General features: G+C 49.3%; 1 protein-coding gene across 1 annotated transcript in view; it reads right to left on the bottom strand.

Moving 5' to 3' along the window:
- Positions 1 to 655: 655 nt before the first annotated feature.
- Positions 656 to 18,640, bottom strand: part of LOC147750978 (uncharacterized) — a 32,346-nt gene continuing 14,361 nt past the window's right edge. The window contains exon 2 of the mRNA XM_086931890.1: positions 656 to 798. Coding sequence (XP_086788016.1) covers positions 656 to 798 — 143 coding nt within the window. The remainder of the gene's footprint in view (positions 799 to 18,640) is intronic.

Below are 18,640 nucleotides of genomic sequence, written 5' to 3'. Positions count from 1 at the left end.
TTTATTTTTCTTCTCTTGTCTTTCTCCTCCTTATCTCTATTCTCATTATACTGTACAATTGTTGACCACCCTCTACACTCAGATCCTGACCACTATGGTCAATAAACGTCTCTTCGAAACTAGTGAAGAAATCCAAAACGCTTTCGTCTTTCTTCTGCTTGCACGCGGCCAGCTTATCCCAATTTACTCGCACCGCAGGCATCATTGTCTTTATCAATTCAATTATTTTGCCAGGTAAGGCAGTACTCAGATCATCTGGTTTCGCACCACCCACTTGACCTGTATCAGCGGCTCTAATAGCAGCCCAATCACCACCTAATTCAGCAACATGATTTTCTCTACAAATTCATGCCCATAATGCTTGCGGAACAACATTCCCAAATAACATGTCAATATCAGCCAAATTCATAATACAAGCCTCAACTGTTTGAGACAATTCTTTAGAATACCCAGCAGGATTTTTCACGGGGGTCCAGAAGAGTCTGTTTAAGTGCCAATACTTCAGACCTTTTCCAGGGTTCGTGGACCCATATACGCTGGAAATGGGCAGGTATCTGTGGTGGACCAACTACCTCTTCTCTCCATACGGGAGGAACTTCACACATCGGATAAATCTTAATACCCTGTCCTTTAACAGAATCAGTCTCAGAAAGAGTCAAGGACAGAAACATGGCCGAAACGCAACAAGTTTATTCACCGCGTCTGCAACTTGTGTTCCTACAATAAAACCTTTATCAAAATCAGCTTGTAACTTCAGTAGCTCCAAATGAACTGAATCTAACTCCATATCTTCCCATCCTTTAATAAGAGTTTGACACATAACGTTAAAAACATATCTCTGAGTGGGCTCCACCCACTGATGAAAAGAACTCATAATGTCCTCTGTACTATATTCTAGTCCTTTCTCAATCAATTTATGAGCAAGAGATCCCAAAACTACTTTCTCGTCCGTAAGAGGAAGTTGTCAACGAGATTGTCGTCTAGAGAAAGCTGGAGACAGATTCAAAGATCCAAGAAGAGGAGAAGAGAAGTTCGAGACTGCATCTGCTATTCTCCTCTGTGAGGTAGGAGAATCCCTTAAGAGAATAGGAGGCGAGGGAGGAGCTTCGCGGGCAACCAAGATGGCTGCGTAAGCTCGGAGCTCCGCGGACCTTCCGATCCTCCGCAACTATCCTGCCCATAATCCTGATCCACGAGGGTGGATACTCGTTGCTGATGGCTACCTGAGGCGAGCACCGTTTTCAGAACTCAAATCGGTGTCTCCTACGCGGAGCTACGTCGAGTGGGACTCCGTGCCAGTCCGGTGCCATTGTCTCTGCGGACTCCGCTATTACGTCTTGCTGAACTGCGGAGTGCCAGCCTGTTTTCGTCACCGGAGAAGTGTGTTGGACAGCGGTACTAGTTGAGCGGCGAAGCGCACCTGGAACTGTCTTCCGCTGACGTCCCGGACACCATTCCGGGTTTCTGGGCTTGGACTCGCCTGGCATAGCCCTTTGTTCCTTGAGACCTAACATGGCGGGCAAGGGGGACCTCGACAAGCCGTCTAATAGAGGAGGGCGCACTAAACCGCAACAACAACAGCAGAATCGGATTGAGCGCTACACTCAGCTGAAAACACCGCCTGCTACAGGTCCCTCTGCCAAGGGTATCCCGCACTCGGGCTCGCCGGACGGCTCTGAGCCCACTTTGACCGACATTTTGGGAGCCATCACTAGTTTCCGGGAAGACATGCAGCAACAGCATGAAGTCCTCACACACAAGGTGGATGGCATGGCCGTTGATTTGTCCCTCATCAGAGCTGACCTGGGCAAGACTAACGACAGGGTTAAGAACCTGGACATTAAGACGGCCAGTCTCACAGAAGACGTTTCGGATATTGAAACGGAGGTCCGGAACCTACAGAGGACGGCGGAGCACTTCGCGAAGCGGCTGGACGATTTCGAAAGCCGGGCCAGGCGGCAGAACGTCCGCATCGTCGGCGTACCGGAGGGTTCGGAGGAGGCGGCGACGGACCTCCTCGTTGAAGATCTGATCAGAACACATCTTGCCCCGCCTGGCCTTAGCAACTTTTTCTCGGTGGAGCGTGCCCACCGGGTGCCGGGTGGCCCGCCGAAGACTGGCGTGGCGCCTAGACCCATCGTGGCCCGGCTGCTTAACTTTCGCGACAGGGATGCCATCCTGCAGGCCTCCAGGCGCCATGGCCCTCTCAAATTTCAGAACGCTGATGTTCATTTCTACCCGGATTTCACCAGGACAGTGCAGCGACAGCGCCAAAGCTATTCTGGGGTGAAGCGCCGGCTGCGGGACCTGGGCCTTAAGTATTCTATGATGTTCCCTGCTAAGCTCCGGATCGAATACGAGGGCCATGCCCTGTTCTTCGACTTCGCCGAAAACGTCAGTGACTGGCTGGACACTCTACCACCGCGCCGAGAAGCACAGGAGGACCACGAGGGTGGCGCGGCTGGCGGCCCGGGCCCATGAGACTTGGTTCTGTAATGGGTGACTAAATGACTTTCTTGCTTGCCTCTGGGGCTATCCAATGTCGCTCTAAGTTGCCGAATTATCTTTTCTGTCAGTACATGGAGGGTGGCGGGAGGAGTTCGCGGAGAGTCCTTACTCCCCTGGGTGTCTTTTTGTAGAGTAGTTATGGGGCGACAGGCACACTGCTGGTTGGGGGGGCTTTTTAGTCACATGCAGGGGTGCAGGGTGGGGGGTGCAATTTCGTGGGGTTTGTTCTGTGTTTGTTTTGTTTCTTTTTCTTCTTTAAGGCAATGGACAGTGTGTTTTGTTGAACAATGTATGATCGGGTCGAACGGAGTCGGGTGGGGCGGGTTGCTTGGGGATGGGGGGTAGGAAACTAAAAGTGCTTAGCTGGAATGTCAATGGATTAGGTGATAGGGTCAAGAGAGGGGTGGTGCTCCAGCTGATAAAAAGGAACATGCCTGATGTGGTTTTACTGCAGGAAACGCATTTAGTGGGCAACTCTTGTAGGGCCCTGAATCGCAAGGGTTACAAAATGGTCGCCCACTCTGGGTTCTCTTCGGGCTCCCGGGGGGCGGGCGTCCTTGTACGTGCGTCCCTTCCGCTTGAGATAGACGTCACCCTGCTAGATGATAGGGGGCGTTACGCTGCTGTGGCGGGGAGGTGGGAGGGGCGTTCCCTGGCCCTGGTGTCGGTTTATGTTCCCCCTGGTCTCCAGTCTAGCACCTTCCGCGACCTTGGTGGCGCCATTTTGTCTTTGCCCTCGGGCCTGCTGATTCTAGGGGGGGACTTTAACTCAGTCTGCTCTGGTACCCTGGATCGTCAGCCACCGAGAGACCTCCCGGGTTCCCACACGTGGCTGCCGACCTTCCTTGACTCTATGGGTCTGGTGGACTGTTGGCGACTTTTACATCCGGCGCTTCGCCAGTTCTCGTTCCTCTCCGGTGCTCATGGAAGTCTGTCCCGCTTGGACTATGTCCTCACCCTTGCGGCGCAATCGCCTGCATTTCTGAAGCGCGTTTTTTGGCAAGGGGAATTTCTGACCACTCGCCGTTGTGGATCTCCTTTGACTTTGGTGTCCTTTTGTCCAACCGCCCGGCAGCCGTAAATCCCTGGTACTTCCACAACCACAACATGCGAGAGCTGCTGGCCAAGGCCATAGCCTTATACTTCACGGAAAATGCTGGCTCTGTGGGCTCTGCGGTCACCCTTTGGGAGGCCTTTAAAACGGTGTTGCGGGGTGAGGCCTTGGCTCTCATCGCGGCGGCCAAAAGAACTCGTGATGCTGATCTCCTGCAGGTTGAGGAGGAGGTCTTGGACCTCGAGTCCCGTCTGGGGCCCGAGCCCGAACCCGCCCTCCTGCATGAACTCGCACTGAAGCAATCGAAGTATCACGATCTTGCCACGGATGCAGCTCTGCTCTTAGCGAAGGAGCAGCAAGGCCGCATCTATGACGTCGGAGACAAGGCTGGTAAATTGCTGGCCTGGCTGGACAGGCGGGAGATGGCGAGCCGAGTGGTTCCGGAGATCCTGTGCGATGACGGAGTGGTGGTCACTGATCCGAGTGCCATCGCCGAGTCCTTTGCTGACTATTTCCGGGGGGTCTACACCTCCGGGTCAGATTGTTCCGAGGCCGACTCGGCTGAACTTCTCTCGGCGATAGACCTCCCCTGCCTCTCTGAGGAGGACAGGGTGGACATTGACCGGGACATCACGGCGGACGAGATCGCCTTGGCGATCCGCGCTTTGCGTACGGGTAAAGCTACCGGACCCAATGGCATACCGGTCGAACTATATAAGATCCGGCCGGACGTGATCTCTCCTCACTTGAAAGACATGTTCCTCCGTGCCCGTGAGGATGGCGTCTTCCCCATGGACCAGCGACTGGCCACCATTGTGGTTATTCACAAGGATGGAAAGCCGCGGGATGTTTGTAGGTCCTACCGCCCTATTTCTCTCCTCAACGCCGAACCCAAGATCCTGGCTAAACTGTTGGCTAACCGATTGGTCGGGGTTATTAGCGACCTGGTGCACCCGGATCAGTCCGGTTTTATACCCCGCCGCAATACTGCCCTCAACCTGAGACGCTTACATGGCGTTATGGCCAGAGTTCACGCCCTCACTGAACCGGCGGTGCTGGCCTCCCTTGATGCCACAATGGCTTTTGATTCCTTGGAATGGAATTATCTGTGGGCAGTCTTGAAGAAGCTCGGTTTTGGGCCGGGCTTCCTGGGCTGGGTGCAACTTCTTTATTCTAGCCCCCTGGCTGCTGTTACGGTGAACGGTCGTATGTCTGCTCCCTTCGCACTTCAGCGAGGCACCAGACAAGGCTGTCCCTTGTCTCCGCTCCTGTTTGCGCTGGCTCTGGAGCCCCTCGCGGCGATGTTGCGCTCGCACCCCGACTTGCATGGAATCTCCTGGTCCCCGGGCTTTGAGGACAGGGTTTCCCTGTACGCGGACGACATCCTGCTGTATCTCACCTCCCCTTGTAAGTCGCTTATTGTGGCGTGCGATGTGCTCCGGCTGTTTGGGCGTTACTCCGGCCTGATTATTAACTGGGCCAAATCCTCCCTTTACATCCTAAAGGGCGACACGCCGCGCCTTCCCAGAGGCTGTAATATCCAACTGGCGAGACAAGGCTTTAAGTACTTGGGAATTTATATTTCACATAACCCTAAGGCAAGGTATGACCACAACTTGCTCCCCCCGCTCCACCGTTTGCGGCGGGACGTGGAGAGTTGGCGTAAGCTCCCTCTCTCGTTGCTGGGCCGGGCGGCGTTATTTAAAATGATGTCCCTGCCCAGATTCCTGTATGCCTTGCAAAATACTCAGGACCTTGTCCCGGCCCGCTACTTCAGGGAGGTCGAGAGTCTGCAGTGTGCCCTTCTTTGGGACGGACGACCCCGTGTCGCTGTTCGGAAGCTCACCATACCATGGTATGATGGGGGCATTGCGCTACCAGATGTGCGGAGATACTACTGGGCCTCTCAACTTACCGCCATCAATCATGGTTTTTACGGTCCCGTGGACAACCCTGGTTATGCCATGGACCGCTGGCTTTTGCACGGAGGCAATTACTATCGCGCCCTATACTCTAGATCCTTTGATCGTAACCTCACTGGCCCGACCAAGGCGGCGGTCCACACGTGGCGGACGATCACTAAGATACTTGGCTGGCAGGGCAGGCTGACGAGATCTACCCCACTCTTTGATTCCGATATTTTGGGCAAGCTTTGGCACACCAAGGGCTTCGAGAAGTGGGATCTCATAGGCATCTCGAGGGTTGAGGACATGCTCTCCAGGGGGGTGGTCAAGACCTTCCCACAGCTGCAGGCGGAGTATAAATTGAGTGCTACGGAGTTTTTCCGCTATGCCCAGCTACAACACGCAATAACTGCCGCCAGGCCGGAGGAGGGTGACATCCCCGAAAGTTCCCCTTTGGAGGACAGGGTGTTGGACGGGCATATGCCTGATAGCGCCATCTCTCTGTCCTACAAGAAACTGATCAACGTCCAGGTGGACCTCCTCCAGCGCTTGCGGGAACAGTGGGTGGCCGATGGGCTTGAACTGGACGATGAGGACTGGCAGAGTGCTGTGTCCTCCCCTAAGGAAGTAGCCATTTCCTCGCGTCTGAGATTGGTCCAGTTTAAAATCCTTCACCGAGTGTATGTCACCGGCCCTAGGCTGGTGCACATGGGCTTCTCGCCGGATGGCCTCTGCCGCCGTGGCTGCGGGTCCCTTGCCACCTTTCTTCATATACTGTGGGAGTGCCCCGTTATTGCCCCTTATTGGGAGAGGGTTCATAGAGTGATGCGGGAGGTGACTGGAGTGGAGTTGGCGGCGGAGGCGCGTAGGTGCCTCCTGAATGTTTGGGAGCCTAATGACTATGATACGGCGCAGACCCGATGGGCCACACTGGGCAATATGGTCGCTAAACGGGACATAGCGCAGAGGTGGGGTTCTAATGTGGCCCCCCTGGTGGTACAATGGAAGGCCAACATGGACTGGTGTATGTTGCATGAAAAGACTGTGTATACTGCCAGGGGGCGGCCTCAGACGTGGAACAAGGTGTGGGGTGCCTGGAATGCCTATAGAGGGGACTTGTGTTTACCACCTGCACCGTTGCCACGAGATGAACGCTTGTCACCATAGACGTTGACGACAGCTGTGCTACTCTTGTATTGATTCTCCTGTTCTTCCTCCCCCCCCCCCTCGCTTTTGCTACATTCTGTCTCAGTTCTTTCTATAACTTCTCCAGCTCCTTCCGCCTCCTACCGACTAGTGGTCTTCTTCATTTCCATTGCCTTCTTCGCGCCCTCGGGCGCTTTGTTTCAGTTTTTGTTTTAAAAAAATAAAAAACAACCTGCATTGTCCTGAAATGAATCGTTTGGCACTATGACCGTTCTATACTATGCTGCCTTGCCTCCGGGATGTTAGGCTGAATAGCTGTGTGCTTTTTACAATAAAGGTTTTAAAAATTAAAAAAAAAAAAAAAAAGAGAATAGGAGGCATTACAGATTTAGAAGGCAACGGAGACTGAAACGTAGCCGACTGAGAAACAGAAGCAGGGGATTGTAGAGAAGGTGGGGGCTGAATTACAGAATGTAAAGGCGGAGCAGAGGCAGGCAAAGGAGCATTAGTAGGTTGAGCCAGTTGCTGAACAACCGGAAATGGAGCAACCACTTGTTGAGCAACAGGAGGGGGTAATGGAGGTGGATTAGGAGTTTGGGCATAGGGCGGAGGTGAATTCAATAAACAAGACATTAGGGAATCTTCTTCCAATTCCTTACTTTTATCTGAAGGAGAAGTAGGCAACATCGGATAGCATCTATTGATCGCCATGCGGTGTTGTCTTTCCAGTATCTCATTCGCACCATCTACTTCATTATTTTTAAACTGCTGCGCAGCCTGTATAATTGACATGTCTTGTGCTTTCTTATCTTTTTTCGCTTGCCTAATTTCTTTCTGTTTGGCTTCCTTACGCCAAAGGCGGAAAGAGTCAAACATTGCTGGCCGGGTTTTCCTTCTAAACAGAATCGCTTCCAAATTATCTAATATGGCGGGGTCAAACCTACCATTTTGGGGCCGTCTTAAAACTCCACTATTTTTTGTGTATCGGACCCATGTCTCATTAAAGGTAATGGGACCAATATCATGTTTCGAATAGAGCTCATAAGTGGGAGTTCCACCTGGAGGAATCGGACATGAATCCTCTAACTGGGAATCCCTAGTACAACCTAAACAACAAATTCTTTTAAACTTACTCAGTCCAGGTATCGCTATTTCTCTAGACTGCTCACAAACAACAAGGGGTATGAATTAATAAAACAGCACAAACGTACTCACCCCTTGCCTTCAGGTATTGCAACAACTGAATAAAAACCAAAAACAAAACCAAACAAAGTTTGTGGGAGCAACCCACTAAATACTTAACTAAGAATCGTCCTACACCAGCGAAGGTCCGTCTATCGTCTCGCTTTACCAAACGTCATCAAAGGGTCCAAGGCAGGGCGACAGTCAGGGCAGCAGTCGTCAGCAGCCGTCAGAAAGAAGTAGCCGTGCTGTAAAAGACCTTCGGTCCACTTTTGACATACAGGGGTCGATCACGTGGTGCGCTTCCTCCGGAATTTTCTTATGGGCTCCTCACGACCCTCGGGCTTAACCGCTACCGCTGAAGTCGCCCCACGTTGGACGCCAGTTGGAGAACCGTAGCCTTTAGGTTCGGCGGCGCACGGTACGCCTGAAATCCCCGGAATTCACCTGCCTTGTCAAATACAGAGACACGGACCCTTCGTCTGGCGTAGAAGATTGTATTTATTAGCTGCAGCTAGTACAGTGGTCTTAGAAGTTGTTGATATAACGAGGTTCAAATGAGACTGCCACTTAACTCCGTGGCGCACAGGCTTATATACAGTACAATACAATGCCAAATACAAACACACAAGAGCATAAGGCAAAGGCAAATGTTATAGACAATGCTTTAAGTCTCAAGTAACCCAAGTTCCCGTGGTTATGTTTGTCACTCGACCCCTTAAGTAAATTTCAAACGAATCCACACAATTCAGTTTACGAGTAGAGAAAACACAGTCGTATACTCTAGAAGGACAGTCGTGAAACAGGAGAATGCATGAGACGTGTAGCGAAGGACAGCAGATAAAATAACCTACAGGAAAGAATGGTGCAATCCAAAAAATAGTCCGGACGGGGATTAATCAGCTCAGACAGGAATTAGTGTACTCGGCCAGACCCTGACACTCGTTAGTAAACAAGGGCGAAGAAGCCACCTGACACGTAAATGCAGAAAGGACAAAAACATCGGGCTCGCCGTGCTGCCTGAGTGAGGGCAACACAAAATGGCGGCGGCTACAAAATGGAGACTGAGCACGAACGAATTCGCAATTTACAGAACCTCAGTGGCAGTGGTGATAGACACATTGAAGATGGTGGTGAATTGGTTTCTGATCGACTTGCTTCCTAGGTTGAGAAGGTGGTAATGACAGGGGTACGTGGGTGCTCCTGAGTAGATGGAGTTCATGATGTCATTGGTAGTTTGTGCAGTGAGCTGGTTCCAGGTGGTCCGCAGGTGGTCGGGGTTTAATGGTTGTGGGAGTGGTGAACATATAGGCAGCAGTGGGCTGGAGTTCGAAGTTTTTGTAGATAGAAGAGATCTTGTCGTGGGAGAAGTCTGCCAGAGTGTCTCAGAGTTCCTGGAAAGGGGTAGTGGTGTTTTCGGTGACTGAGGGGTTAGAGAACTCGTTAAGGATATTGAATAGTTCTTTACATCAGTTCGAGCTGGCTTCAATGTAGTTGGATAAGGGATATTTTTAAAGAGGTTTGGTCTCCGGTCTTCTTGCTGATATGCCATTTCCTTTCAAGTCACTTGCAGTTGCGTTTAGTGGTTCTGAGTAGTGGTTTTGAGTTCCGGGGTGTACCAGCTGGTTTGTTTGGAGGGTTTCTTGGGCATTAAGGTCTTGACAGGGGCGACTCAGTGTGCGCTATCGCTGATCCAGGCTGCGAAGTTCTTCACCACCTGTTCCAAGTTGGTTGAAGCTTTCGGTACATTGGTTCTCTGACACATTATTCCAGCTTCGGTAAGAGGTGTTGGGTGGTTTGGTGGCAGTATTGGGGGGACCTATGATGGTGAAGCGGATGATGGTGTGGTTTCTCCTGTTGCTAGCTGTAAAGATGGGGGGTCCTGTGATGTGGGTGGGGTTGGTGACTAGTTGAGTGAAGCTGATGTAGGTCATGCTTTTGAGGAGGTTGGCAGAGTTGGTGTTGTTGAGGTGGAAAGTGAGGTCTCCCAGGAAGATGCAGTGTTTGGAGTCAATAGCAAGTGGGGCGATGAAATACGGGATGGTATCGCAGCGGTGGGGCTAAGTCCTGGGGTCTGCAGGTGATGGTGCCTCTGATGGTGGTTTTGCCGTCGGCATGGAGTTGTAAGTTGAGACGTTCCCTAATCAGGGTGGAGTTGTCAATGGTGGTGGATGGTTTCCTTGTGGATGATGGTGATCATCCCTTCGTGTATGTTGTTGTGGTCTCAATGTGCTATCTTGTATCTGTCAGGGGTTTCTGAGACTTTGTAGGGTTTGGGAGCTGGGTTGAGCCAAGTGTCTGTGAGAAAGATGACATTGGGGTGAGGGAGGTGGTGGTGTCCCCGATCTAGGTAGCATACTTGCAGAGAGATTTGAGTTGAGCAGGAGGTAGCGGAGTTGGTCCGGGTGGTTGTGGTTGCGGTCGTCATGTGTGCTAGTGTTCTGGTACTGCCGAAGAGGCCAATCCTACCGTAGATCGGGGAGAGGTGCTGCAGCAGTTGTTGTTGCGGAGTCCTGAGTCCAGGTCGTGGAGCTGGGCAGCGGTGTAGCTTCAAGTGGTGGGAGAGTCAGAGTTCCTGGCACTGGATGCAGTCCAGGCACACTGCGGCCTCCATAAAGAGGTCTTAGGTGGTGGGCATGAATCTGCTAGAAGCTGGAAGTGGGAGGGAAAGAGCGGGGGAAATTGGCAGAAAACTGAGCGGGGATTGATTGTAAAAACAGAAAAAATGGTAACAGGAGGGCAGATACAGAAACAGAAAAACAATAACAGAAAACGACAAATCTAAGATAGCGTATACAGAGTAAAATGGACTATGAGGGCTAGACAATGATAGAGCTACAAAGCAACATGCAGAATTATGTCTATGCAAGTGGGGACAATAACAGTAGAGTCAGCTGACAATCAGGATTAGTAAACCAAAACAATGGCTAGAGCACCCGAGGTTACAGCAGCGAGGGGGAGCTGCATGAGGACCTGTCAAGAAAAATACTTATTATATTATGCAGGATTCAACAATAGTGAAGGGAGCCCCAACAAGTCTTTTTGACCCAAGTTCTGAAGATGCCACCCGCCATTATTCAAACAAGGCATTTGACAAGGACACCAGGGACCAGATACTAGCAGCATGCTAGGGAAACAGCTTCCAGTTTCCAGGTTGCAGGCGCTATAATGTAAGTTCTGTTTAAGGGATCTGGATTCTGGGAGCCCTATGTAGGTTTGTATGCAGACGTGTAAATTGGCTGATATGATCTAGTAACTTCCTCTGTGAAGTTATGCACCACAAGGAAGCAACTGTGCATCACCAGCTCTGCAAAGATTGTGTGGGAATCTTCAGTTGTTAAAACTTGCAGCAGTTATAGAGTACATTTTGACATATATTCATGCATAAAATGCACAGACAGTGAAGCCAGCCTGATAATGCCAGGGCCATTCCCTAAGAAACGAAAATGTTGACCTACAAATTGAAATATAATAGGATACCTCTTTTCACTGGAACATCGGCCATTTAACAAAGGCACCAAATAAACACTTTGGAACGAGAATCAGGTTCATAACTAAACAAAAGCATATCTCATTTGCATTCAAACCAAGGCGGCAGCCATCTTACTTTTCAAGTATTTACTTTCTGATGGCGAAAGAATGGCTTTAGTGCTTTGTGTAGGACATCGTAATCTGGAATAAATAACAACGCTGATAGACAGCGCCCCAGCTCAGAAAACTGCCCTGCTGTTAATACGTTTCATAGCTATTGCAAAATTATCACTATAACAAAGAGAGCAGGAGTCTGTTTACAATGCCTACATGCATCTGACCCGAAGGGCTCGCGAGCTACAGGGAGTGGCGCTGGTTTGTATTCATAGACATTTTATTCTCGCTGCTGATGTTTTATCTAGTCATTCGCAGCAAGGTATGCTTCATATTGAAACCATGGGGTTTTCCGCTGAATCTGCTTTTTCTAAACCTCCAAGGTAGTAAAAACGAAAATGGCCCTATAATTTTACCCCAGGCATAATCTGAAAATCAATTTGCGCTGGAATGGTGCCACGACACAATTAACTCGGCTCACCTTTACCAGTCCCTCCCTCGTCTGAGATATATCGCTCCGTCAAGTTGTCCCGCATTCTCAAATGAGAATGTTGGCAGCCCTGGATTTAACGGGGCAGGGGGCAGCGCGGAACCACTCGCAGCTTACCGGAAGCACCGGGATGGAACGCCATCAGGAGAGAGCGAGAGGGTTTAGAGTGGGTGGGAGACATTTGGGGATCTCAGGAGGAAACAATCATTGGCAAAGCCAAACGGCTTCACATTTGGGACTTATTGACTTTGCCAATGCTTTTTTTTTTTAGCAAAGCTGTAGAGCATCCTCGATCCTGTGCTTTATGGTTAAAGAGGAAATAGAAAAAGGTGCCACAACGTGGCCATATCATTTTCTAGGAGTGTGCACAGGGCACGAGTCGGGGTACCACGCGGGTGGACGGCATCCCCCCACTTATTTTCGAGGGTTTTTCAGGGTGGACGCCGTCCACCCTGCTAAATCAAAACCGCGTCCACCATTAAAAAACGGGAGCGCGGCGCACAAAGTAAATAAAGTATTTCCGGTTGGGCGAGTGGCTGGCTGAATCCTGAAGTTACCAAGCACGCCGGTGGTCACCACGCCCCTGCCATTTGTCCGTAATTTTAACCGGGCACAGCTTGCCCCCACCTCGCTACTTGACTCCGATGCTGTATGAAAGCTGACCCCCAGCAGTACTGTAGAGGCACAGCGGGATGGTAACCCTCACACCTCCAGCCCTTGATGAGCTGTTAAGAGGTGCTTGAAGGTGACAGAGGGGGGGGGGGGGGGGGGCGGCAGCTTCGGAGCAGGAGGCATCCATTCACACGCAAACAACCCTGAATGCGTCTTGTATCTGCTATTTAGAGGGGGGCTCACACATTCCATTTCTACCCAGGGCCCCAAACATCCTAGACTCGGCCAGATTACACCCCAGATTACACCGAGGCAGCACCTGCTTCTCTTCACCGAGCTTAATTACTGTCACTAATTTGTAAGCAAACCTCGGTTCTTCCAACATGCATAATGTAATACAATAAAGAAATGGCACAATCGCACTCACACTGATTAACAAAGTATGGAGGACAATCAGTTCCATCAGTTCTCTCGGAGTATCTCCTGTAAGTACTGTACATCACAATGGGGGATGGCATTTTGGACAGAGAGCCTGTCTTCTCGTTGTCTTGTGCAGGAGGGGGCAAGAAGCCCAAGATGATACTAGAATACTGCATGCCCACCCCTGTGCCCACCCTGGTGGATCACGTTCCCTCTCCTGTGATGACTCCTGCTCCTGTCCCCCATGTGGTGGCTCCAGTCCACCCCTGCCTGTGATGGCTCTTGTCCCCCCCTGCGGTGGATCCTGTCTCCGCTTTGGGTGGCTTCTGTCCCAGTCCTGGACCGGCCCCTGCAGCGAGGGTGAAGTTCTTGATGGGCCTCTTCTCAAAAGGGCTCAGCTCAAAATGAATATGGAAAGGTGGGCCTGTAAGTAAGTGAAGGGATGTGTGAATGGCTGGATGAATTAGTGAAAGGGTGAATGGATGAATGAAAGATTGAATAAATGGATAATGAGAGAGGATAGATGGATTGATGAGTGAGGGGAAGGATGGAGAGAAAATGTAAATAGCTGGATATATGGGTGGAAGGCTAGCTGGATGATTGATGAGGGGAAAGATGGATGAGGGGAAGGATGAGGGATGGAGGGGAAGGATGGATGAGGGGAAGGATAAATGGATGAGGGGAAGGATGGATGGATGGAGGGGAAGGATGGATGGATGAAGGGCAGGATAAATGGATGGGATGGGTGACGGGAAGGATGGATGAAAGGAAGGATGGATGAGGGGAAGGATGAAGGATGGATGGATGAGGGGCAGGATAAATGGATGGGGTGGATAGATGGGTGAGGGGAAGGATGATATATGAGGAGAAGGATGGATGGATGGAGGGGAAGGATGGATGGATGAGGGGCAGGATAAATGGATGGGATGGATGGATGGGTGAGGGGAAGGATGGATGAAAGGAAGGATGGATGAGGGGAAGGATGGATGATGAGGGGAAGGATGGATGGATGGATGATGAGGGGAAGGATGGATGGATGGATGGATGGATGATGAGGGGGTGGGTGAAAGGATGGATGATGAGGGGAAGGGTGGATGGATGGATGATGAGGGGATGGATGGATGGATGATGAGGGAATGGATGGATGATGAGGGGGTGGGTGAAAGGATGGATGGATGATGAGGGGAAGGATGGATGGATGATGAGGGGAAGGATGGATGGATGATGAGGGGAAGGATGGATGGATGGATGATGAGGGGAAATGATGGATTGGCGATGAGGGAAAAGGATGGATGGATGATGAGGGGAAGGATGGATGATGAGGGAAAAGGATGGATGGATGATGAGGGAAAAGGATGGATGGATGATGAGGGGAAGGATAAATGGATGATGAGGGGATGGATGGATGGATGGATGATGAGGGGAAGGACAGATGGATGGATGGATGGATGGATGATGGGTGGGTGAAAGGATGAATGGATGGAGAGTGGGTGAAGGGATGGATGGATGGGTGGGTGAAAGGATGGATGGATGGAGAGTGGGTGAAGGGATGGATGGATGGATACGTGGGTGGGTGAAAGGATGGATGGATGATGAGTGTGTGGAGAAAAGGATGGATGGATGGATGGATAATGAGTGGGTGGGTGAAAGGATGGATGGATGAGTGGGTGGGTGGATGGTGGATGGGTGAAAGGATGGATCAGTGGATTGGATGGTGGGTGGGTGAAAGGATGGATGAGTGGGTGTGTGGATGGTGGGTGGATGATGGAGGGTAGGTGGATGAGTGAAATGATGGATGGATTGATAAGTGCAAGGGTGAATGAATGGACATATGAGTGAAAGGGTTGATGCAAGTATGGATGAGTGAGTGAAAGGGAGGGTAGATGGACAAAAGGATGAATAGATGTGTGAAGGAGTGAAATGATAGATGGATGAGTGATATGGGCAATGGATGGATTCATGAGTGGATGAGCAGATGGATGGATGGGTGGGTGGGTGGGTGGATGGATGGATGGATGGATAATGGAGGATGAGTGAAAGGATGGATGAGGGGATGGATGAGTGAAATGATAGTTGGAAGGATACATGATGGATAGGTTTGCAAATGGTTGAATACTTTTGGAAATGGCTGGGCTTACTTATATACTATTGAGCGACCTCTGATGTGTCTGTAAAACGTACCTATTGTCCTGAAGTTTTGTCCTGAATTTTGACCTCCTGTCCAGAATTTGTGTCCTGAATTTTGACCCTTTGGCCTGAATTTTTACACTCACCATCCTGAATTTGCACCAATGCCAGTTGGTCACCCTAATTCTAATAAAATAAATAAATCTAGCCACAGCTAGAGAGAGGCAGCTGAGACAAAACTATTTAATACGGAGTCGCTAGTTTACAATAGGTGGGGAGATAACATATAACACTCATCGATAGAATAACGTGAATATGGAGCCCTAATGTGTGTAATAGTCATTGTCGAGTGTGGGAAGCAGCCTCTCTGGGAACCTGTAATGTATACAAAATCTTGCAGTCAAACTTTCCTGTAGCGTTTTGAAAATGTGTTCATGTCAACTTCGCCAAACTTCATCCACATTTGGGCTGCTAATTCCTCCAGGCAGGGACCTTGAGTCACAGGCTTAAGAACCAAGCAGCTTCAATTGTTAAATCTTGCATTATATGCAAATGATAGATCTGCCTTACATGTGATGCACTTCCTGTTGTGATGTCACTTCCTGTTGTGATGTCACTTCCTGGTGTGATGTCACTTCCTGGTGTGATGTCACTTCCTATTGTGATGTCACTTCCTGTCGTGATGTCACTTCTTGTTGTGATGTCACTTCCTGTGACCACGCCTACCTTGGAGAGTCCCCCCACTTCTTTTTTTAGGACTTGTGCCCTGAGTGTGCACCACGCAAATCCACAAAATGAAGCAGCCGTGTTTTTGTCTTTTTAATTACTGAGACGCGATGGAAGAAACAAGCATTTGCAATGCAATTGGTCTTGCATTTGCGAGAGTTTAAGCTATTGGCATTGTAAATGATAATGCCTTTTACTTATCTGTTTTGATAATTAACCCATAAATAAAAGGCAATGTCATTTACATTGGTATTAGCTGAAACTCTTGTAAATGCGAGACCTATTTCATTTTAAAGAAGTGGCCACCATTGTCTGCTTGGAAAGTGAAATTGCGCATGGCGCAACAAATGTTGCAGGAAAGCATGTTGTGCCTGAAGTAGGAGAAACTCTTTAAAGAAAACAGTGCTTACAGACTAAATAAGACATACCAGTGTAACAAAGAAGTAAAAGGGCGAGTCCTCATAGGAAGTTTACAAATGAAGACAAGGCGGTACTAAGGAGGGACTAACAAGCCTATTAGCGAATCAGAAGCCAGCATTTACAAAGGACAATGACACAAGCCAATGATAAATATGGGCAGAGAGTGGGCAGAGCTTCAACTCCGTACTCGAATACAGCATGCCTCGCTGAGCAGTGCATGCGCTGCCCAGGCTCTAACCTGAAAACATTCAAGTCCCCCGTCTTGACAACAATGTCACTAGTGCACAAAAGGTTAGAGGTAGGCAAGGCGAAGAATGCTTATTCTGCTTTTCACGCCTTTCCAATGCCAACAAACTGGGAACTGTTAAATTGGGAAAAAGAAAATCAAGTTACTTGTTAACACTAAGAAAAAGCAAACTGCAGCAATTTGCGTGATAATAAAAACAAGCCATTATCAATTCCTGAGAGAAGATTAGAACAAAACACTCAAATTCCCTCTGCCTTTCAAAGACTTTGAAGTTCTCTGTGTATTGTAAATTACTTATAAAATAGTATTGGAGCTTTAAACTTGGTGCAGAGTTCCTACTGAAGAGGGGCTGAGCTGGTGTTGAAGAGCGATTCTTCTAGTACAAATTACAGGGATTTTAAAAAGTGCCTTTTTTAAGTCAGGAGGGCATGATGTATACATAAATACATCTTTGTAGCTGATTTCTTACCTTGGCTCAGAGTGATACCCCAGAATATAATCATTTATTTTTACTTCAGCCCGCAAGCACCTTTTTGGTGTTACAAGGCGCTACATACACGATCTTCTTCCTTTCCCCCCAGATCCATTCCTTTTCCCTTTTGCACTGCCCCCTTTCATGGCCTCTCACTTATAATTTAGCATCTGAATATGTGTTTCAGGTGAGGGGGGGAGAACGTGATCTGTGAAAACGAAAGCCACACTCGCCACACACGAAAATCGCCCAAGCCCCAACCTTGTCAAAGGCCAGCCCTGCATGTACTCTCCCGGCACTCAGGAGCCCGAGGAGGCCTTGCAGGTCAGGAGCCACCTTGAAGCTCGACCCACAGGGGGCACAGAGGCATGTGTTTGTTTTTTCCAGTTTTTTTATAGAGTGATCTCGACTCAAAGGTATTGGATTGCTTTACATGAGCACCAGTCACGTTACACAAGGACACATTAATTTCTGACGGAAGGAATTGAAGATGAGCACTGTTTTTTCCTTTTGTCTGAAATGCATCCCACATCTCAGCAGACCTGAGATATTACAGACAAAAGGAAAAATAATGTGCATTGTGCTTCTGGTGTAATGCAACAGGTAAATGCACTTCATCATGCAGAGAAGGAATAGTTGGAGACCCCACGGGATGAAGGGTCATTTTGGGAGCCAGTCGCGGCTTGTGTTCCGCTTGAGGGTCCAACAGGACCTCACACGGAGCCATAAGCAGACATCCTGCTTGAGCCATGGTCGAGGTTGCAAGGGCTCACCCACCGCTAACACTTCAGCACAAACATTTTAAGGCAGGGGCAAAGTGGGCATTTACCCAGGTTCCCACCGGTCAAGGGCCCCCTGAGAAAGTGAACATCTATTTTTGTAAGTCAACCACTATCCTCTCTGGCTACCGCTACATCTGACTCTATATCTCTTTGAACACTGTTAATGTAAATATTTTTTGGGGCAGCTGGAAAAACATATTTCAACTGTTTTTGTATGACCCACGTTCTGAAAGATTGTTTACGTGGGCTTGAAGTAGAATAACATGGGTAGTAATATTCAATATTGTTCAGAGCAAGGGACATCAAATATGTCTTACCCGGCCGGGACCCCAAAAATCCTTACGCTAACACTTCTGTACATCTGGTGCAAAAAACACCCTTTGCCCTAGGTTATCACCGCTGGAGACCACTTACGCGGTCACGAACGCTCTAACTTGATTTAGACCCATGCGTTTTTGGCATTATCCTTGAGATTGACTCCTCGAGCGCTTCAACGAGTGGTGAGTGGTAGTAAGCGCTATATAAATCCAATTACAGTTACATCTCTTGACCTCTGTTTGCTCAGACACTGAACTCCTGCTGGCCCGTTTCCGAGTTTTCTCCTGTGGGAGTGCGCTCCTTTGCACTGCTGTCATTGAGTATGTCCCTCTGACCAGTGTCTCAATATCTACGCTTGCAGTATGAACCCAAAGAGGTCTACTTCCTCCATTTCTTTCCCCTTCCCAAAGCTCATGCACACAAAAGTGTGATCAGAGTGTTTGGTGTCTTTTGTCTTGGTACATATCGGACGATGACCTCTAACCTGGAAAATACAAGCAGCCGAGAAATGTTCCTACAGGATTCTATAAGGTGCGTGGTGACTTCACAGGGGAGCTGGTCATTTCTATATTTGTGATCAAGAATTTGAATACCTGTGTGTTTTTTTCACAAAAATGCTAATTTTGCTCACCCTTGTTTGTCTGAGG

This window comes from Lissotriton vulgaris, chromosome 1_1, assembly GCF_964263255.1.
Source record: "Lissotriton vulgaris chromosome 1_1, aLisVul1.2, whole genome shotgun sequence".
Lineage (NCBI taxonomy): Eukaryota > Metazoa > Chordata > Amphibia > Caudata > Salamandridae > Lissotriton > Lissotriton vulgaris.
The sequence above is the reverse complement of the archived record's forward strand: the minus strand, read 5'-3'. Positions and strand labels throughout refer to the sequence as shown.